This window comes from Elephas maximus, chromosome 23 (assembly GCF_024166365.1).
Source record: "Elephas maximus indicus isolate mEleMax1 chromosome 23, mEleMax1 primary haplotype, whole genome shotgun sequence".
Taxonomy (NCBI): Eukaryota; Metazoa; Chordata; class Mammalia; order Proboscidea; family Elephantidae; genus Elephas; species Elephas maximus.
In genome coordinates this window covers 16,416,804-16,439,530 of record NC_064841.1, presented here as the reverse complement: position 1 = coordinate 16,439,530, position 22,727 = coordinate 16,416,804, and the positions used below count along the sequence as shown (strand labels likewise).

The following is a 22,727-nucleotide window of genomic DNA, read 5'->3' as shown; positions in this document are numbered from 1 at the left end:
CCCGAAGAATAAATCTGTTTCAGAAGAAGTTCAGCCAGAATTCTTCTTAAAAGTGAGAATGGCCAGATTTTGTCTCATGTAATTTGGACATGTTATCAGTAGGGACCAATCCCTGGAGAAAGACATCATGGTTGGTAGAGGGTCAAGCACAAGAAGGAAGACCCTCAACAACATGGATTGACACAGTGGCTTCAACTATGGCCTCAAGCATAGCAATAATTGTGAGGATGGCGTAGGATTGGGCAGTGTTTCCTTTTTTTGTACATAAGGTAGATATAAGTTGGAATGTACTGGAAGGCACCTAAAAACAATAACAACCATATTCTGGAACTTGAGAGTGTAATATCAGTAATTACCATAACTACCTGTGAAACTTTTGTAGCTTTGGGTAAGTAAAAAGAGAGTCTTCTTTTTTTTTTTAAGGTTGACCAGTGCAAAGATTATAATATTTGTTAATGTAAACCCAATTTAATAAATGTGAAACAAGTGGAATCATGCAATCCTCTTAAGAATTAGGGTGTATGCTCTGTATTCTCAGAGACAATGAATGCAAAGAGCTGTCAGGCAAAATGAGGGCAGAGAAATTCTGGATACATGGTTTGGAAAGTACCAATGAAACTCTGTAGGGGTCAAGAAGCAGGTGCACAGACTCTGTGGTTTGTCACTTCCCGCCAGACCCTGCTCTTTCCTGTGCTTGACTTCAGATAAGAATTATTTTAAGGTGCCAAGAAAATGTCCTTCTGAAATGGAACTATTTCAATGGTAAAACATGATTGCCAGTAAGAACACTTCCAGGACGCTTCTTAAAAATCAAATTATTTTTAAGCAGCTGCAGTTCAGTAGCGATCATGCAAATTATAATGAGGTTAGTTACTAAACATTTAGATAGCTTTTTTTTTCTTCTCTACATAAAGGCCTAAGTGAGAAATTTCTTTTAAAACACATTTACCTGTGAAGTTTTGCATTGCTTGAAGAAAGGGTTTGATTTTTCTCAAACGATATAAATTTAGTAGATTACTGATTATTATTTCTTCCCCTCCACCCTTTAGTAACCAGAAAGGTTACTTCTGGTTTGACTATAGCAAGTATGCAGGACCTTACGATGTGCTTATTCGTGTTTCTTTTTACCCCCCTGGTTTTAACTTTCTGCTTTTGTTAATTTTTACTGTATTTTAAAATCCTTTTAAAAGTATTTTAGTATTACCATATGTGGTGATGATGCAAACTGTCTCAAATCCTTCATAAAATGGGGTGGGTTGAACTTAATTAAAAAGGTCGCTTGGTGACAACAACGGTTTGAGCTTGACTGCTAACCAAAAGTTTGGTGGTTGGAAGCCACCCAGGGGCGCTTGGATGAAAGGCCTGGCGGTCTACTTCTGTAAAGATTACAACCAAAGAAACCCTATGGAGCAGTTCTACTCTGTAACACATGCAGTTACCATGAGTCAGAACTGACTTGATCATAACCAGTTTTGTGTTTACCTCTTAGTTTAATTAAGCTGGGTAGTTTTCGTAAATATAATTTCCCTCGATTCTTGTAACAAGATGGAGAGGTAGACATTATTACCCTTTGTATTTTATATAGATGAGAAAGTGAGACTGAAAGACGTAAAAATCTCACCCAAGATTAGACAGCAAGTGAACAGCAAAGTCAAGACTAAGAACCAGGGTCTCTGACTCCAAATACCACGTCGTTTTCACTGTACTATGCTGCACTATCCCACTTCTCTAAGAAAAATGCTTTCTGTGGCTGTAACCAAAACCAACCAAACCGGTTGCCGTCGAGTCGATTCCGAGACTCATAGTGACCCGTTGTACAGAGTAGAACTGCCCCACAGAGTTTCCAAGGAGCGCCCTGGTGGATCTGAACTGCCAACCTTTAGGTTTGCAGCCACAGCTCTTACCCACTACGCCACCAGGGTTTCTGTAAGCATCCTTAAGTACTAGTTATTACTGAGTTAACAATGGCGAACTTTGCTTTAAAGTGCCACATTAGCTAATTTGAAACACATTTAAATCGCAGGAGGAAGGACTTAAGGTGGTGAGAAATCTTTCCAAAAATTATATATTATCGTAAAATAATAGGTAGTTGGAGGAAGGTGAAGAATTTTCTTTGATGAACTTTCTTATTCTGCCTCTTTTTTTCTTTTTTAAATGTTAGAAGGATACAATTTAGATAAAAGCTTTGCTTGAAGGTAGGAGAATGGATTAGTTGACCTATACAAAATGAAAATGTTTTCTAGAAATCAGCCACCACAGGGCCTCACTAACTATTCATTCTAGCCTACCAGTGTAAGAAGGTGGCTTTGATCTTCCGAAGGTCATCAGGCTGGCCCTAATCCTAGCATGCTAGGCACCCTGCTGAGTTCAATCCTGCCGTTAAGTGTATCTCCTGGGCAATGAAGTCCGTGAAAACAGCCCCAGTCTGGTCTTGGAACATATATGACAAAAAAATTCAAAGTATGTGTGAGCCAGGATCGTCAGCAACTTAAATTTCCCTGCCCTTTCTGCAGAGCATGGGGCCCTTTCTTCTTTATAGCTAGAGAAACCAGGAAATCAGCATCTTCCCCAGTGACACTAACCCGATGTGACTCATGAAGGCATTTTTAGAAAGGAACACAAAACCCGCAAGATAGAAGAGCGATAGATCTTTCAAATTTAAACTTGATTGTAACACAATTGATCAAGCAACATCGCTTATTTAAGACATTGTCCTATCATGTTTGCCTACTTTCAATTTTAGCAAAAGATGCAAAATCTTACGCCTTTTTTTTTTTTTTTTTTAAGTACTGATTTAAAAATGGCTGATTAGGAGTCCTGGTGGGGCAGTGGTTAAAGCCATGGACTGCCAACCAAAAAGTTGGTGGTTGAAAACCACCAGTGGCTCCCCAGGAGAAAGATGTGGCAGTCTGCTTCTGTAGAGGTTTACAGCCTTGGAAACCCTGTGGGGTCGCTACGGGTAGGAATCAACTCCATGGCAGTGGGTTTCGGTTTGGGCAATGCAAAATTGCCAGTGACAAATTTGACCATGGTGTCAGGTTCAAGTCCAGAGTTTGGAGAATACTTTTCCCTTGTTTACTTGAGGAAACTACACATTGTTCTGAATAATTTTCCATAAGAATTTTCAGGTCTCTGCAGATAATGGTTGCTCAGTTAAGTCAGGAATGGATCACCTGGACGGTTTCCCTGTGTTTTGCCCATTTCAATATTTCTGTGCACTTATGGAAGGCACTGGTGTTTCAGTGGCAGAGTTTTCGTCTTCCATGTGAGAGACTTGGGTTTGATTCCCAGCCAATACACCTCATCTGCAGCCACTGCCTGTCAGTGGAAGCTTGTGCGTTGCTATGATGTTGAAGAGGTTTCAGTGGAGCTTCTAGACTAAGATAGACTAGGCAGAAAGGCTTGGCAGGCTGCTTCAAAACAATCAGTCAATATATTGGATTATGATGGTCTGATCTTCAGTCAGTCATGGAGATGGTGCAGGACTGGGCAGTGTTTCATTCTGTTGTGCATGGGATCACCACAAGCTAGGGGCCAATTTAATGGCAACAGACAACAACAACATACTTGATACATGAGAAGTTGTGCAGGAGAAGCAGGTCTATTTTTTGTGTGCCCAGCATGCACTGGATCACTATTCTTATTTTTATAAAATGAGCAAACTGAGGATAAAAGAGTTTGAGCTAATTTCAACAAGATCAGCTGGCTAGCAAGTTGCTGGGCAGGGATTTGAACCCTTGGGTATCTCATTCCAAGAGCCATGCTCTTACCCCTATATTGTACAGTGAGTCAGAATTGACTCAATGGCTAGTTCTAAGCATTCATATGCTAAAGTTTATTGAGCACTCTGAATTCTCCTGCTTTGTTTTATGAGAGAGGCAGCCCTGTTTAGAATAAGCCCCTTGGCCACATGCTGTACAAGCATCTCACATTGCTGTAGTCTACACAGAGGCTTCTAGGACTTGCCTGGTGTGAGGAAGTCCCCTCCTTCAGATCTACATCCGGATCCACACCAACTCTGTTAAAAGAAAACAGGAAAGCTGGTAAGTGCCCTGCTGCAGGCAAGATGGTCATGTGTGTCAGGCTACATAACCCAAACGTGATAGGAATCAGAGGAACGATTTGGCAGAAAACCACTCTACCTCTCCTTGCATTAAAAGAACCTGAAATAGATTCATGGCAGAATGAGGACTTGTACAGCTGGGCTTCAGGACAGCTGGAGAGAAATCAAGCACCAGCAGCTGTTCCTCACTCTTGCCTTTCTCAGCCAGAGCAGGAGCCTGAGAACTGGGGATGAGAACCATCAGGAAAAGACCTTGTAGCCCTGAAAACAGACCTGGGGGAAGAGCGGGTTGACGTGGTACCCTCGCAGGACAACTGCCCCGAGAATGTGGGAGCCCTGGCTGGAGTAGGGCTCCAGGGGCAGAGAAACCTGGTCCTTTGTCCAGGTGCTCACCCTGGCTGCCAGCAGGGAAGATCCAGCTCTGTGGGACCTGAGACTTATACAATTCAGGGGTCCTCTTTAATAAAAAGAACATAAAAAATACAAATACAAAATTAGTACAAAAATGATTCTTTAGAAGAAGAAAATAAATCATTAAAAAAGTACATATTTTTTAAAGATGGCAAATCCGAAAGATAAATCAAAATCTAGAAAAAACAATATTTGCATTAATTAGGTACCTGACATCCATCTAGGATAGCTTTTCCCCCTGTAATTTTCAGCTGCTTGCTCTTTGATAGGCTTTTTATATAATGATTTTGTGTTAGAGAGACTAGAAAGACAAGGTACTCTTTGCTCTAGCAAGATTGATCAAAATTATTGATAGTTCGGTGACACTGCAGCATTCTTTCTCACATGCAGACACACTTGCTGTGTGTAGGACTGCTATGAATTCTGTTTTTTTTTTTCATTACTTGTGATTCCCGTAACAATGTGCAGTCTTTTTTTTTTAGATTTTTTTAAAAAAAATCAGAGTAAATATAATGAAACACTTGTCAAAAACTTTTACTTGCACACTTCACTGACATTAATTATGTTCACCATGTTGTTCAATCATTACACTTATCCATTCCCAAATTCTTCCCTCACCCCTAACAGAAGCTCAGTATCACCGAAGCACCGAGTCCTGCCCCCTTTCTGACCATACCTGGTGTTACAGATTGAATTGTGTCCTCCCAACAAATACATGTTGTAAATTCTAACCTCTATGCCTGTGGTTATAATTCCATTTGGGGATGGGTTGCTCTTGTTATGTTAATGAAGCAGGATTAGTGTAGGGGGCACCGTATTTTTACGAAAGTAAAGCAAACAACATGCGCCTTCTACATTTGTTTGCCTAATACCTCTTGCCTCTACGAGGTATTTCTGTAAGTATAGTATGCTAATTTTTTTTTTTATGGCAACATGTAAAAAAAATTGGCATAGCGGTGCTTATGAAAATACTTCAAGGAGTAGGAGGAGGGTGTGGTTGGCAAACAAATGCAGAAGGCACATGTTATTTGCGTAAAAATGTGGTATCTTGAGTCAATCTCTTTTGAGATATAAAAGTGATTAAATAAGCAAGCTAAGAAACAGAGATGGGGGAAGACAGATGCCAAGCTACATGAAGACTGCCTAACAGTGGATGCTCAAAGAGACAAGAACCTTCCTCCAGAAAGAATAGAGAAAGACTTTCCCTAGAGCTGGCACCCTGAACTTGGACTTCTTGCCTCCTAAATTGTGAGAAAATAAATTTCTGTTTGTTAAAGCCATCCATTTATAGTATCTCTGTTAGAGCAGCACAAGGTAACTAAGGGGTGCTACTCTAACAGATGCCTAAAATGTGGAAGTGGGTTTGAAATTGGGTGATGGGTAGAGGCTGGAAGAGCTTTCTAATAGTAAAAGCCTAGATTGCCTTGAAGAGACTGTTGGTAGAATTATGAACGTCACAGGCAACTCTGATGAGGGCTCAGAGAGAAGAGAGGAGAGCTATAGAGATAGACTCTACCATCTCGGAGAATACATATGGCGCCAGCAACACAACATTGCTAGAAGTATACACATTAATGTGCTTCTGGTGAGGCTTTAAAAGAAAATGATGAGCATGTGATTGGACAATGGAGGAAGGGTGATGCTTTTTATGCAGTGGCAAAGAACTGGTCTGCATTACGCTCAAATGTTTGGTAGAAGGTAGAACTTGTAAGCGATGAACTTGGATATTTGGCTGGTGAGATTTCTAAGATCTAAAAGGGACTGCGTGGTTTCTTCTTGCCACTTATAGTAAAATGTGAGAGGAAAGAGATGGACTGAAAAATGAACTGTGCAAAATGAAAACAAAACTTAATGATTTGGGAAATTCTGTTTTACAAACTAAGGACACATGTCCTAGAATTTCACCAAGGATGTAGCTATGCAATCTTTTGTTAAAGAGATTAAGCCTGTGACTGATGGGTCTAACCAATTACCGGAGGAGAAAATCCGTATGCTTAGACTGAAAGGGACAGAGAAAGAATGAATGGAGAGAACACTGTCTGCCTCTTGGAATTCTGCAGATGGGAAATAGGCCAAAGGAGCTACATCTGTTGTCTTTCAAGGAAAGCAAAGGACCATCCCTGTAGCAACTTGGAGATCAACAGAGCTGTTGGAAAGAGCACAGGAAGCAGGGCTGCACTGGTTTCAAAGGGTGGGGCCATGGCCTCAGGGGTCTGAATGTGTGGGGCCACAGCTTCTGTGGTGTCAAAGGGTAGAGCCACAGCTTCCTAGCACCCATCTGCTCCCATGTCAGATTTCAGGTCAGGATCTGCTCGTGGGACCAGGAGCTCTTCTGGACCTAGAGGAGAATGAACATCTCAAGTGGCTTGCAGAAAAAGAACTTTCTGTTAGTTACTTCCCTTCTGGAGAAACCAGGGTGAACAGGACATGGTCTCTGCCCTCATAGGGTGTACAGTTTGGGAAGGTTAATTAGAAAAATCATTTTTTATAATTATATTTATAATGATATAATAATAAATACAATAATTTATAATTATATATTTTTATAATTATAATTATATAATTTTTTATAATTATAATAATTGAAGTGCCACCAAGGAAAGACACATAAGTACAATGCCTTCCTTCACCTGTAATTTTAACTTTTTTTGATAAAAATCTTGCTAAAATACATTCCCTGGCTCCCTGCCTCCTTAAGCAGAGCATAATGAGGGTAGGTTAATCTTTCCTTGAGGTCTCAGCATCACCACTGGCTCCACCACATGTCACACGCACTGCATTATAGTCATTTCCTACTTCTGTAGGAGCCTCTTTATGCCCATATTAAATGTTCCCTGGCTACTTTGTCTTCTTCTTTTTTTAATTCTTGTATCTGCCAGTTAGATGCCTTGTTTTCTGTCTGCAGCAATATGTTACAATATTGTCCCTCATGTCCCCTCACCCTTTTTAATTTAGTATGGGACTAACTAACAAACCAGTTGCGGTTGAGTCCATTCCAATTCATAGTGGAATAATCTATAAATTGGAATTATCTAACTGCACTCCATAGGGTTTTCATGGCTGTGATCTTTCAGAAGCAGATTGCCAGGGCTCTCTTCCAAGGAGCCTTTGGATAGGTTCGAACCTCCAACCTTTCAGGTAGTAGCCCAGGGCTTAACCATTTGCACCACCCAGGGACCGGAATGGGACTAGATAACCTGATAATCAAGCTTAATACTTTTTTCTTTTCAAGTATGTGTGTGTATTTTTAAATAATAAAACCCAAATATTACAGAAGGGTCTAGGGTAAAACACAGTTGTTCTCTGCCCTACCCCTGCACAGCCCCAACCATCTCTCCATCGCTTCTGAGAGCAATTTTCTGCATTTCCTCAATTGTGATATATAAACTTCTATTGGCATGCCTGGCACATTCGCACAACATCCCCGGGGTTATGCAAACATGCCAGCTGCATCAGTGTCTCTTACTCTCTAGTTCAAGGAAGCAAGTCAAGGTGTGAAAGTGTCATAATTTTAGGGCTAACCTTGAATCTGCTCACATTTACACATAAAAGATCATTTATGCACTTTAGTTTTTGGAAGGTTATTAGAAAGAAGACGTGATGTCACCTCAGTTTATGGTTCCACATTGTATATAGCAGCTCCCGAGGTGAGAATCACAGGTGTATAGGATGAAGTCCAACCTTCTACAGTGATAGCCAAGGCTCTTTATCGCCTTTCCCTCAGCATCGAGCTATCCTTTCTGCTCATCTAATCCGGACACAGCGTCCCAGGTCTGGTAGATGGACTTGTTCTTATTTCCGAGCCCCACTACCTACTATCTTCCCTGAGCTCTAGCCCTGCCTTGATCTGCCAGTGATTCTTCCATAGACCGAACCCTTTCTGTCCAAATTCCAGGCTGCTGGTTTGGGCATGCTGGCACCCAGGGACCTAACTATGGAAAACAGTGCCTAGGGCAATTAGTGTTAAATTGCTGAATGATCTCTCACAGCAGGTGATGGAAACTGTGATGGCCAATAGAAACTGCTGATTGGTGCTTCACCTCAAGCAGCACCCGGGGCACGCATGTAACACACCCTGGGCATGACACCCTTCCTGCCTCACCCACCCCAGTTAGGCCTCTGCTGGCACCACTGGGCTTTTGTGATACACCTCCTCCCTCCTGCTTTTCTGAGCTTTCAATTACTGCCCATCCCCTCCTGGTCAACAGCTTGGCCCATACGTGATGATGGCCTTTACGCAGGCTCAGGTCCCCCATCACTTAAATTTTTCACTCTCTTAGGCTGGAAATAGCTGTATTCCTCTGTTAGGGATTGAATTGTGTCCTAAAAAGATATGTTGAAGTCCTGACTGCTGGTGCTTGTGAATTTGACCTTGTTTGGAAATAGGGTCTTTGAAGATGTTATCACTCAATATGACACTGAAATCACAAGCAACGAAAGGCAAAATAGATAAATGGGATCTCATCAAAATTAAAAACTTCTGTACATCAAAGGACTTTATTAGCAAAATGAAGAGGCAAACTACAGACTGGTAGAAAATCAGGTAAGGGTCTGATATGCAGAATATATAAAGAACTACTACAACGTAACAACAAAAAGACAAACAACCCAATGGACAAATGGGCAAATGACCTGAACAGACAGTTCACCAGAAAGGATATAGAAATGACCAGAAAGCACATGAGAAGATGCTCATCGTCGTTAGCCACTGTAGTTGTGCTGTTGAATTGATTCCAGCTCATAGCAACCCTGTAAGACAGAGTAGAACTGCCCCATAGGGTTTCTTAGGCTATAATCTTTATGGGAGCAGATCATCAGGTCTTTTCTCCAGCAAAGTCTCTGGTGGGTTCAAACTGCTGACCTTTCTTTCACAGACAAGCGCCTAACCATTGCACCAGCATTAGCTATTGTTGTTGGTTGTATGTTGTTAGGTGAAAAGAAAATAACAAGTGCTGGTGAGGATGTGGAGAAACCAGAATCCTCATCTGCCTTTGGTGGGAATGCAAAATGATACAGCTGCTGTGGAAAACAATTTGGTGGTTCCCCAAAAAGTTAAACATAGAAGTACCATGCCAAAAACCAAACCCAGTGCCGGCGAGTTGATTCCGACTCATAGAGACCCTATAAGACAGAGTAGAACCGCCCCATAGTTTCCAAGGAGTGCCTGGCGGATTCAAACTGCCGACCCTTCGATTAGCAGCCGTAGCACTTAACCACTACTCCACCAGGGTTTAGAAGCACCATATAACGCAGAAATTCCACTCTTAGGTATATATACCCAAGAGGCTTGAAAGCAGCGACACAAACAGACAGATGTACACCAGCGTTCATTGCAACATTATTCACGATAGCCAAAGGTGGAAACAACCCAAATGCCCATCAACAGTGAATGGATTAAAAAAATGTGGTATACGCATATGTGATGGTTAAGGTTGTGTGTCAACTTGGCTGGGCCATGATTCTCAGTGGTTTGGCAGTATTATGGATTGAATTGTTTTCACCCAAAATGTGTGTCAACTTGGTTAAGCCACAATTCCCCATACTGTGTGACTGCCCACCATTTTGTCATCTGATGTAATTTTCCTATGTGTTGTAAATCCTACCTCTTTGATGTTAATGAGGCAGGATTAGAGGCAATTATGTTAATAAGACAGGACTCGATCTACAAGATTAGGTTGTATCTTGAGTCAATCTCTTTTGAAATATAAAAGAGAGAGTCCAGCAAAGACATGGGGAACCTCATGCCACCAAGAATGAAGAACAAGGTGGGAAGTGTGTCCTCTGGACCCAAGGTCCCTGCACTGAGAAGCTCCTAGGCCAGGAAAAGATTGATGACAATGACTTTCCCCCAGAGCTGTTATAGCAGCACTAGATAACTAAGACAGGCAGTTATGATGTAGTTTGGTAACTATGTAATAATGTAATCAGCTCCATGATGAAATCTGATATAATGTAATCACCTCCATGATGAGGTCTGTCATGAGCAGCCAGTCAGTTGAAAGGGAGTTTTTAGAGGGTGTGGTTTGTATCCAATACGGGTGGACTCTCTGGCAAAGTTTGTTAGCTTTTACTCACTCTGGGTCCTGCAGCTGGCTCCTATTCATCTGACCTCTGGTTCTTGGGTCTTGAGCTAGCAGATTACCTGTTGATCTTGGTATTTGTCAGCCTCTGCAGCCTGTGAGCCAGAGGCCTGTTGTTTGACCTGCTGATCTTGGGTTTACCAGCCCCTGTAGCTATGTGAGTCAGGAGAAGCCTCCAGTGTGACCCACAGACTTGGGACTCTCCAGCCTTTAAACCACATGAGCCATTTCTGTGATGTAAATCTCTCTATATACGTATTTAGACACTTTACTGGTTTTGCTTCTCTAGAGAACCCAGCCTAAGGCAGCATACAATGGAATATGACCCTGCCATAAACAGAAATGAAGTCCTGGTACATGCCACAACATAGATGAGCCTTGAAAACTTTATGCTGAGTGAAATAAGTCAGTCACAAAAGGACTAATATTGTATGATCTCTCTAGTATAAAATACCTAGACTAGACAAATGCATAGAGATCGAGTTTAATAATGGTTACCTTGGACAGGAGGGAGGGAAAAAGGGGAGTCACTGTTTAGGAAGCACTGAATTTCCATTTATGGTGGTGGAACATTTGGCAATGGATATTGGTGATGGCTACACAAGTACATGTGATAAATGTTCAATTGCCAAATGCTGTGTTATCTATATTTTTACAACAACAAGAAGACAGAGAAAAAAAAGAGATGTTATCAGTTCACATGAAATCATACCGGCATAATGTGGGTCCTAATCCAATCTGAGTGACTCCTTATGAAAGAGGAGAAGAGGCACAGAGAGATAGACAGAGGGAAGACTGCCATGTCGCTATGGAGTTACGCTGTGTCGGCAAGCCAAGGAACATCTGCAAGAAACCAGGAGAGAAAGAAAGGATCCTCCTCTAGAGACTTTGGAGAGAACATGGCCCTGTGGACACCTAGCCAATAAATTTCTGATCCTATAAGCCACCCAATTTTTGGTATTTTGTTATAACAGCCTAGGAATCTAATACACCCTCCAACTTGTTCTCTGCTTCCAGACTAAACTCCCTCTGGGGGCACCTGTGATTGTCTTGCTCTATTTATGACAAGCCCCGGTCCACACTGTGCTCACCTATCTTGTTGTACCCAGCCATGCAGTGCAACCTAGTTCTCTGTATGATATGGCAGCCACAGCTGGAACCTGAGGATTTCAGTACTCCCCCGAATTGCTGGGGGGTCAATGAAACCAAGTATCAAGTGTGGCCTGGAGTCAGATGGCTTGGGCTTAAAACTATGACTTTCCGCCTCTAGCTTGCTGTGTGAAGTGAATCACTCACTGTGCCTCGTTTTCTCATTAGTACAATGGGGATAATTGTGGATCTTACTTCCCAGGGTTGTGATGAGGATTAAATGAGTTAATACTTGTAAAGTGTTTAACTTGAGACCTGGTACATAGTAAATGCTCAAGAAATATTAACAGCTATTATTACTATTGGAGCCCTGGTTGCACAGCGGTTAAGAGCTTGGCTACTAACCAAAAGGTCAGCAGTTTGAATCCACCAGTCACTTCTTGGAAACCACACGGGACAGTTCTACTCTGTCCTGTAGGGTCACTATGAGTCAGAATCAACTCGACGGCAACGGGTTTTTTTTATTATTGTCTGTACTTTTCATCAGTGGCACCAGAGTCCTGCCATGCTTGATTGTTCACTAATTTTAGAGATAAAGCTTTCTAGTTCCCGGTTCTGCATTGGGCAACCCTTGAATATAGAGCGGGTAACCCTTGAATACAGAGCAACAGCCCAGTGGAGCCACAGGGAATGGCCAGCGTGCACCAGGGAGTTCCAGTTTTACAGTAAAACATCATTTCTATTTAAGGAGGGCCAACCTTCCCAGATTAAAATTTATAATTTATTAGTAGACTAGTAGGACTAGAGGGAAAGAAGGTGTCTAATGATCAAGGAGAAAGAAAGGAGAGGAAGATCTGAGCAAAAAGGGAGCAAGGAGAAGGAAGGTGAAAAGGAAGTTGCTAAAGAAAGAAAAAAACAAAACCAAATCGTTGCCATCGAGTCAATTCTGACTCCTAGTGACCCTATAGGACAGAGTGAAACTGCCCCGATAGGGTTTCCAGGGAGCGGCTGGTGGATTCAAACTGCTGACTTTTTGGTTAGCAGCTGAGCTCTTAACCACCGTGCCATCAGGGCTCCAAAGAGAGAAAGGAACCCATTATTATAAAGAATAGGTGCAGGTGGTGAATAAATAACTGTAATGGCGCACGCAACGAGTGGTGGATGGGTGAACAACCACGCAGGCCAAGAAAATGACTAAAAATATAAATACAGAACCAGGAAAGGATTAAAAAGCAACTAAAAAGGCTAGTAAAAAATTTATACGATGTTTTGCATTCTCGATGTTCCTTTTAATTTTCAGCAAGTCTAGTGCTACCTCTATGGCATTCAAAGGGAAATGGAAGTGAGCTTTGCACAGATTCCCAGCTGTGCTCTCGAACATCTCACTCTGGGTTCCTCATTTACAGTGAGCATCCAGCTCCATTTTCATAGCAAATGCATCCCTAGTGCACCATTACACCCCTCCTTTCCTATTGCGCCTCCATTCTTTGGTGAGTTTTATTAGACATATTAAAATCTCGGGATGCTCCCGTATCCAATCACAGCCAAAAAGAATGCTTCCAAGTTGAGTTTTTCTTAGAGGAAGAGCAAGGTAAGTAACTAACAGAAGGCTCACTTTCCCCATTAAAGCCAACAAGATCCATTCTGATCCTTATCACTTAGCACCTCTGGAAAGGCAGTGAAATATTGTTAGGGCTTAGTTCCATTGTATGAATTCCAATGGTCTTAGGATTGGTTTTGATTCTTTTGAGCCCTGTGCTGACAGAGGATGGGTGCTGGGGGAGGAGAAACCATTTCCTCTAAGAACTGTATTTGATGGCTAAGTGGAAAAAATGACATTCCCAGTAAGGGAAGAATGAGTGGATATTGAGCACATAAATACAGCAGGACAATGAAAGAAACCCGTGGAGTTTGGGGGTACTGTGCAATTGTGAGAACATACACAGGGTCCCAAATCTGAGGCTTTGCTCTGTCCCCGCCCCTGTCACACATCATTTGCATAAATATTAGTGGCGCTTGTGTATAAACAAAGTTAAACTAATTCAATTAATTGTTTAAATATTTTTAATGTGTTTTAGGGAAATAAAAAGATGAACTAAACTTGGTGGAAAAACTGACCTCAGTTCATTTTATTTCAGTGTGGCACGGTAGTTGTGAGTTTGGACCCTGAAGCTAGGCTGCATAGGTTCAAATCTCACTTCTATTACTTACTACTTATGTAACTTTGGGACAAATTACTTAACCTCTCTAAATCTCGGTTTTTCTCAACTATAAATGGAGATTAAACATCTGCCTACTTTATGGGTTATTATAAAGATTAAATAAATTAACACATATAAAGTATGTAAAACATTGGTGGCCACTTAGGGAATACTCATGAAATGTCAGTTGATGTTTTGTTGTTATTCCTATTTTTATTAGGGATAAATTGAGGTACCCTAAACTGGGAGGTCCACCACCCATTTGTCAGTTTTTCCTACTGTGGCGGCTTGTGCGTTGCTGTGATGCTGGAAGCTATACCACCAGTATTTCAAAAACCAGCTGGGTCACCCATGGTGAACAGATTTCAGAAGAGCTTCCTGACTAAGACAGACTAGAAAGAAAGGCTAGGCAATCTACTTCCAAAAATTAGCCATTGAAAACCCTATGGATCGCAGAATATCGTCCGAATCTTCGACTTATTTATTTGGACTTGTCATCAAGAGGGACCAATCACTAGAAAAAGACATCATGCTTAGTAAAATGGAGGGCCAGTGAAGATGAGGGAAACCTTTAATGTCATGGACTGACACAATGGCTGCAACGTGGAGTCAAACATACCAACAGTCATGAACATGGCAGGGCTGGGCAACGAAGGTTTTGTTCTGTTATACATGGGGTCTCCATGAGTTGAAGCCAACTCAACAGTGACTAACAACAAAATTGAGAGGTAAATACAATACAGGTTAAAGCCTAGGGTGGATTTTCTGTAACTTGTATTACCCTGAAAGATAAATGGCCTTATTTGTTTAAATGAATGTAGTAAACATTTATTTAGTATCTACTTTGACTTACTCTGTGATAGATGCTGGGACATAAAGGTCAATGACAGGATTCCTTCCATCAATGACCCAAGATCTATTGAGGGAAGACAGACACTGTAAATGAAGAGTTGCAGTATGGTGTGCTAAGCATTGCACACAGAGTTATTTGAACACACCAAAAAGAGAGCCCAAACTAAATGGGTTGTAGAAAGGTTAAGTATATTTCACGGAGGAGCTGAGTGATGAAAAGCGAGGGTGAGTTTAACAGCAGGAGAAAAGGAGGCTGAGGGAGGGCACTCCAGACTGAGGGCACAGCATAGACAAAGGTATAGAGGCTTAAAAGAGCAAAGTAAGTTTGGAACACGGTACACAGCTGCACCACTGGACTGTGAAGGTAATGAAAGTTAAGGTGGGCAGAGTTGTTTGGATGGGATCAGAAAGTAAGCAGAAGCCAAGTTACACAGTATCTTCAATGCTATGCTTTATTTTGGTGGTGCAGTGGTTAAGAGATCAAGCTGCTAACCAAAGGGTTGGCAGTTTGAATCCACCAGCCACTTCGTGGAAATCCTAGGGGGGCAGTTCTACTCTGTCCTGTAAGGTTGCTATGAGAAAGAATCAACTCATTGGCAATGGATTTATGTTCTAGAAAGATCACTGGTGGCATATATTGTGATATTAAGAAGCTAGAGGTATGGAGGCCATTTTGTAGACTACTGTAATGTTTAGCCAAGAATCCATTAGGGCCTAAACAAAGGTAGTAGTGGTGAAGAAGAGGAGATAGATTTGAGAGATGTATGCATAGGGTTGGAGGGAGGGACTGGTACATGACAAACTGACTGGAGCGAAGGAGAGGAAAGTATTGAGATGCATCTGAGTTTCTACTCAGGGCACCTGGATGGATTGCCCCTGACATCATCCCTATTAAAGGAGGAGGAGCATGTGTGGTAATCATCCCCAAGGGACACGCTGTTAAGAAGAAGAAACTGAAGCTCAGAGTCAGTTGGGTCTGAGCATTTCTTTTGTGGATGAAGCAAGGCTGGCTCTCTATATTTTTATTAACTCAAGCAAAACAGCATCCTGCTCCCCCCTTTAAGAGTTTTGGCTATTTACTTGTCTGAAGCAAGACAAAATGGTAAAATTCTAGGAATAAAATTCAAGGGATAAGGGAGTGATAATAGGTTTTTTAAGACCAAGATCAGTGGAATGGGAATACTCATGGAAACTGGAGAAGGCTGTGACACGGTCAATGTTTGAAGACAGTGTGGGCATTTTATAAGATGGACTTTGGGGAGGCTGGAGTCCCTGAATGGTGCAGATGGCTAAAGGACTCAGGTACTAACCAAAAGGTTGGAAGTTTGTGTCCATCCAGGGACACCTTTGAAGAAAGGCCTGACAATCTACCTCTGAAAAAGCAGCCATTGAAAACCATATGGAGCAAAGTTCTACTATGGCACGTAGGTGGTCACCATGAGTCGGAGTTTATGTAACAGGAACGGGTATAGATGCTAGCAGGAAAGAGGCCCAGGAGAGTAGATGACCATAATCTTGGAGAGACATGAACATTTTCTGGAGGAAGGTTATGATGATGGACATAGAAAAATTTTGGTTTGGATTAATGTGTATCAGATGGGACAGTATCACATGGGAGTTAATCAAATGTAGTCAATGTGGGCTCAGTATCAGGAAAAGCAACTGCTTCCCAGATCTGTATCCTTGAGTGTTTTCAAACAAAGGATGATGAGTCATATTAGAGATGTCATAGTGAGTCCCCTGGTCAGCGACTGGGTAGGTGGTTTTACACTTCTACCGAAAGACTGATTTTAGAGGACAGAGGCTAATGTGTACTCAGAGACAACTCTGATTCTGAATCTGGGGAGTGATAAGATAACATATCTGCCAATGAACTAAAGGCAGAAAGGGAGTGTCTGTAATTTGGGGACATGAAGTATGTCACAGCATAGGAGTGTAAGATGTGAGGCTGGAGATGCTGCTGAGAGCAGAACATGGCTTTCCACCAGGGCACGGACCCCTATCATCTGCTGGTCTCTTGTATGCTTTGCTGGTTTACATGTTGTCACTTCCAGAAGCTGTCTATGTATCAAACTGAAATCTGATATGGTTCATCTGATAGTCCTGCCCTGGTGGCACAGTGGTGAAGAGCTACATCTGCTAATCAAAATGCTGGCAGTTTGAATCTACCAGCTGCTCCTTGGAAACCCTATGGGGCAGTTCTACTCTGTCTTATAGGGTTGTTATGAGTTGGAATCAACTCCATGGCAATGGTTTTTTTTTTTTTTTTTTTGGTATCCTAAGGCTGCACACATAACATTGCTTATGGAGGTTGTCATAGATTGAATTGTCTCCCCCCAAAATGTGTGTCAACTTGGCTAGGCCATGATTCTCAGTATTGAGTGATTGTCCACCATTTTGCATCTGATGTGATTTTCCTATGTGATGTAAATCCTACCTCTGTGATGTTAATGAGGTGGGATTAGCTGCAGTTATATTAATGAGGAAGAACTCAATCTACAAGATAAGGTTGTGTTCTAAACCAATCTCTCTTTTTTTTTTTAATAATTTTTATTGAGCTTTAAGTGAACGTTTACAAATCAAGTCAGTCTGTCACATATAAGCTTATAGACGCCTTACTCCATACACCCACCTACTCTCCCCTTAATGAGTCAGCCCTTCCAGTCTCTCCTTTCATGACAATTTTGCCAGTTTCTAACCCTCTCTACCCTCTTATCTCCCCTCCAGACAGGAAATGCCAACACAGTCTCAAGTGTCCACCTGATACAAGTAGCTCACTCTTCATCAGCATCTCTCTCCAACCCATTGTCCAGTCCCTTCCATGTCTGATGGGTTGTCTTCGGGAATGGTTCCTGTCCTGGGCCAACAGCAGGTTTGGGGACCGTGACCGCCGGGATTCCTCTAGTCTCAGTCAGACCATTAAGTATGGTCTTTTTGTGAGAATTTGGGGTCTGCATCCCACTGATCTCCTGCTCCCTCAGGGGTTCTCTGTTGTGTTCCCTGTCAGGGCAGTCATCGGTTGTGGCTGGGCACCATCTAGTTCTTCTGGTCTCAGGATGATGTAAGTCTCTGGCTCATGTGGCCCTTTCTGTCTCTTGGGCTCATAGTTATCGTGTGACCTCGGTGTTCTTCATTCTCCTTTGATCCAGGTGGGTTGAGACCAATTGATGCATCTTAGATGGCCACTTGTTAGCACTTAAGATCCCAGATGCCACTTTTCAAAGTGGGATGCAGAATGTTTTCACAATAGAATTATTTTGCCAATTGACTTAGAAGTCCCCTTAAGCCATAGTCCCCAAACCCCCGCCCTTGCTCCGCTGACCTTTGAAGCATTCAGTTTATCCTGGAAACTTCTTTGCTTTTGGTCCAGTCCAGTTGAGCTGACTTTCCGTGTATTGAGTATTGTCCTTCCCTTCACCTAAAGTAGTTCTTATCTACTAACTAATCAGTAAATAACCCTCTCCCACCCTCCCTCCCTCCCCCCTCGTAACCACAAAAGTATGTGTTCTTCTCAGTTTATATTATTTCTCAAGATCTTATAATAGTGGTCTTATACAATATTTGTCCTTTTGCCTCTGACTAATTTCACTCAGCATAATGCCTTCCAGGTTCCTCCATGTTATGAAATGTTTCACAGATTCGTCACTGTTCTTTATCGATGCGTAGTATTCCATTGTGTGAATATACCACAATTTATTTAACCATTCATCCGTTGATGGACACCTTGGTTGCTTCCAACTTTTTGCTATTGTAAACAGAGCTGCAATAAACATGGGTGTGCATACATCTGTTTGTGTGAAGGCTCTTGTTTCTCTAGGGTATATTCCGAGGAGTGGGATTTCTGGGTTGTATGGTAGTTCTATTTCTAACTTTTTAAGAAAACACCAGATAGATTTCCCAAGTGGTTGTACCATTTTACATTCCCACCAGCAGTGTATAAGAGTTCCAATCTCTCTGCAGCCTCTCCAACATTTATTATTTTGTGTTTTTTGGATTAATGCCAGCCTTGTTGGAGTGAGGTGGAATCTCATAGTAGTTTTAATTTGCATTTCTCTAATGGCTAATGATCGAGAGCATTTTCTCATGTATCTGTTAGCTGCCTGAATATCTTCTTTAGTGAAGTGCGTGTTCATATCCTTTGCCCACTTCTTGATTGGGTTGTTTGTCTTTTTGTGGTTGAGTTTTAACAGAATCATATAGATTTTAGAGATCAGGCGCTGGTCGGAGATGTCATAGCTGAAAATTCTTTCCCAGTCTGTAGGTGGTCTTTTTACTCTTTTGGTGAATTCTTTAGATGAGCATAAGTGTTTGATTTTTAGGAGCTTCCAGTTATCTGGTTTCTCTTCGTCATTTTTGGTAATGTTTTGTATTCTGTTTATGCCTTGTATTAGGGCTCCTAGGGTTGTCCGTATTTTTTCTTCCATGATCTTTATCATTTTAGTCTTTATGTTTAGGTCTTTGATCCACTTGGAGTTAGTTTTTGTGCATGGTGTGAGGTATGGGTCCTGTTTCATTTTTTTGGAAATGGATATCCAGTTATGCCAGCAGCATTTGTTAAAAAGACTATCTTTTCCCCAATTAACTGACACTGGGCCTTTGTCAAATATCAGCTGCTCATATGTGGATGGATTTATATTTGGGTTCTCAATTCTGTTCCATTGGTCTATGTGCCTGTTGTTGTACCAGTACCAGGCTGTTTTGACTACTGTGGCTGTATAATAGGTTCTAAAATCAGGTAGAGTGAGGCCTCCCACTTTCTTCTTCTTTTTCAGTAATGCTTTACTTATCCGAGACTTCTTCCCCTTCCATATGAAGTTGGTGATTTGTTTCTCCATCACATTAAAAAATGACATTGGAATTTGGATCGGAAGTGCATTGTATGTATAGATGACTTTTGGTAGAATAGACATTTTTACCATGTTAAGTCTTCCTATCCATGAGCAAGGTATGTTTTTCCACTTAAGTAGGTCCTTTTTAGTTTCTTGTAGTAGTACTTTGTAGTTTTCTTTGTATAGGTCTTTTACATCTTTGGTAAGATTTATTCCTAAGTATTTTATCTTCTTGGAGGCTACTGTGAATAGTATTGATTTGGTTATTTCCTCTTCGATGTTGTTTTTGTTGATGTAGAGAAATCCAAGTGATTTTTGTATGTTTATCTTATAATCTGAGACTCTTCCAAACTCTTCTATTAGTTTCAGTAGTTTTCTGGAGGATTCCTTAGGGTTTTCTGTGTATAAGATCATGTCATCTGCAGATAGAGATAATTTTACTTCCTCCTTGCCAATCTGGATGCCCTTTATTTCTTTCTCTAGCCTAATTGCTCTGGCTAGGACCTCTAGCACAATGTTGAATAAGAGCAGTGATAAAGGGCATCCTTGTCTGGTTCCCGTTCTCAAGGGAAATGCTTTCAGGCTCTCTCCATTTAGAGTGATGTTGGCTGTTGGCTTTGTATAGATACCCTTTATTATGTTGAGGAATTTTCCTTCAATTCCTATTTTGCTGAGAGTTTTTATCATAAATGGGTGTTGGACTTTGTCAAATGCCTCTTCTGCATCAATTGATAAGATCATGTGGTTTTTGTCTTTTGTTTTATTTATATGGTGGATTACATTAATGGTTTTTCTAATATTAAACCAGCCTTGCATACCTGGTATAAATCCCACTTGGTCATGGTGGATTATTTTTTTGATATGCTGTTGAATTCTATTGGCTAGAATTTTGTTGAGGATTTTTGCATCTATGTTCATGAGGGCTATAGGTCTGTAATTTTCTTTTTTTGTGATGTCTTTACCTGGTTTTGGTATCAGGGATATGGTGGCTTCATAGAATGAGTTAGGCAGTATTCCGTCATTTTCTATGCTTTGAAATACCTTTAGTAGTAGTGGTGTTAACTCTTCTGTGAAAGTTTGGTAGAACTCTGCAGTAAAGCCATCCGGGCCAGGGCTTTTTTTTTGTTGGGAGTTTTTTGATTACCGTTTCAATCTCTTTTTTTGTTATGGGTCTATTTAGTTGTTCTACTTCTGATTGTGCTAGTTTAGGTAGGTAGTGTTTTTCTAGGAATTCATCCATTTCTTCTAGGTTTGCAAATTTGTTAGAGTACAATTTTTCGTAATAATCTGATATGATTCTTTTAATTTCAGTTGGGTCTGTTGTGATGTGGCCCATCTCGTTTCTTATTCGGGTTATTTGTTTCCTTTCCTGTATTTCTTTAGTCAGTCTGGCCAATGGCTTATCAATTTTGTTAATTTTTTCAGAGCACCAGCTTTTGGCTTTGTTAATTCTTTCAACTGTTTTTCTGTTCTCTAATTCATTTAGTTCAGCTCTAATTTTTATTATTTGTTTTCTTCTGGTGCCTGATGGATTCTTTTGTTGCTCACTTTCTATTTGTTCAAGTTGTAGGGACAGTTCTCTGATTTTTGCTCCTTCTTCTTTTTGTATGTGTGCATTTATTGATATAAATTGACCTCTGAGCACTGCTTTTGCTGTGTCCCAGAGGTTTTGATAGGAAGTGTTTTCATTCTCATTGCATTCTATGAATTTCTTTATTCCCTCCTTAATGTCTTCTATAACCCTGTCTTTTTTCAGCAGGGTATTGTTCAGTTTCCAAGTATTTGATTTCTTTTCCCTAATTTTTCTGTTATTGATTTCCACTTTTATGGCCTTGTGGTCTGAGAAGATGCTTTGTAATATTTCAAAGTTTTGGATTCTGCAAAGTAAACCAATCTCTTTTGAGATATAAAATAAAGAAGCGAGCAGAGAGACAAGGGGGCCTCATACTGCCAAGAAAAAAGAGCCAGGATAATAGCGCATCTTTTGGACCCAGGGTCTCTACACTAAGAAATTCCTTCACCAGGGGAGACTGATGAAAAGGATCTTCCCCCCAGAGCTGACAGACAGAGAAAGCTTTCCCCTGGAGCTGGGACCCTGAATTCGGACTTCTAACCTACTGGACTGTGAGGATAAATTTATGTTTGTTAAAGCCATCCACTTTTGGTATTTCTGTTATAGCAGCACTAGATGACTAAGACAGATTTCATGGGAGACTATTAGTCTGATCAGACTAAGAAAAGGGTCTGGCCTGTCTTTAACTCTCTGCTGACACAGATTACTAAAATACTAAGCAACAGCTAATAAGTGACATATAGTTAGTCTCCCTGACTATCTGGTTCCACCACTTGCTTGTGTGATTATAGGCAAGAAACTGTGAGCCTTAGTTTTCTTTTTCATAAAATAGGGATGTGGATAATAACTATCTTATGAGGTTTTTGTGAGATAATGCACGTAAAGTACTCACCACAGAGCTTGGCACCTACAAAATACTCAGAAGTGGTAGCTGCTGTTCCTGTTGTATTGGTTGTTGATATTGTTTTCCTACCTAGGCCTTCTGAATAAGGCATTAAGTGTTATGTCTCCAGCATAAAAGGTAGGTTTTACCCCTCCTTGCCTGGTTTTGAAGTAGATTTTCCTGTGACTCCTAGGTCCCAGTGGAGGCTTATTTATAGTAGAGGTTTGGAGTGTAAAGACCGAGAAGAGTAGGTGTGCTTTGGATGCAGAGATGAGCTGTGGGGCCAGTGTTTACATGTCTGATAATTTATAAATATATTTGGAAACTTAAAAGCATGCCAAAAACATTACATTCTTGTAGAAATAAACACCAATAAACAAGTGCATGTCACAGACACAAATTCAGATCTACATCCTGTTCCTTATGTTTGGCAAAACTTCCCCTGAGTTTGGAGCGCTTAGTTCTGCCAAGAGGTAAGCTAATTCCAGCCTACAGACAAGAGTCAATTAGAATCTGGATTGAGACCGAATATGCAGACTAATGTCGTTTGACCTAAGCCGCAAGCACATTGACACCCTTGGGGGGGGGGCAGGAGACAGATATAATAGCTTATCAAGGCATCTGGCCGTTCTTCCCTAAGGCATCACTCTGGGTGCCCTGCCTCGGCAATTAGGGATTCATCAGAGCCAAGTGCACATCCCCAGCAAACCCATCCTTTCAAGTGCTTGTTTAAATTCTAGAGTGTT

General features: G+C 41.2%; 1 protein-coding gene across 1 annotated transcript in view; it reads right to left on the bottom strand.

The window, feature by feature from the left end:
• The window catches only part of SLC9A9 (solute carrier family 9 member A9), a 659,769-nt gene that overhangs the window by 122,575 nt on the left and 514,467 nt on the right, over positions 1 to 22,727 (bottom strand). The window contains exon 13 of the mRNA XM_049867356.1: positions 3,967 to 4,018. Within this exon, the coding sequence (XP_049723313.1) occupies positions 3,967 to 4,018 (52 nt within the window). The remainder of the gene's footprint in view (positions 1 to 3,966; positions 4,019 to 22,727) is intronic.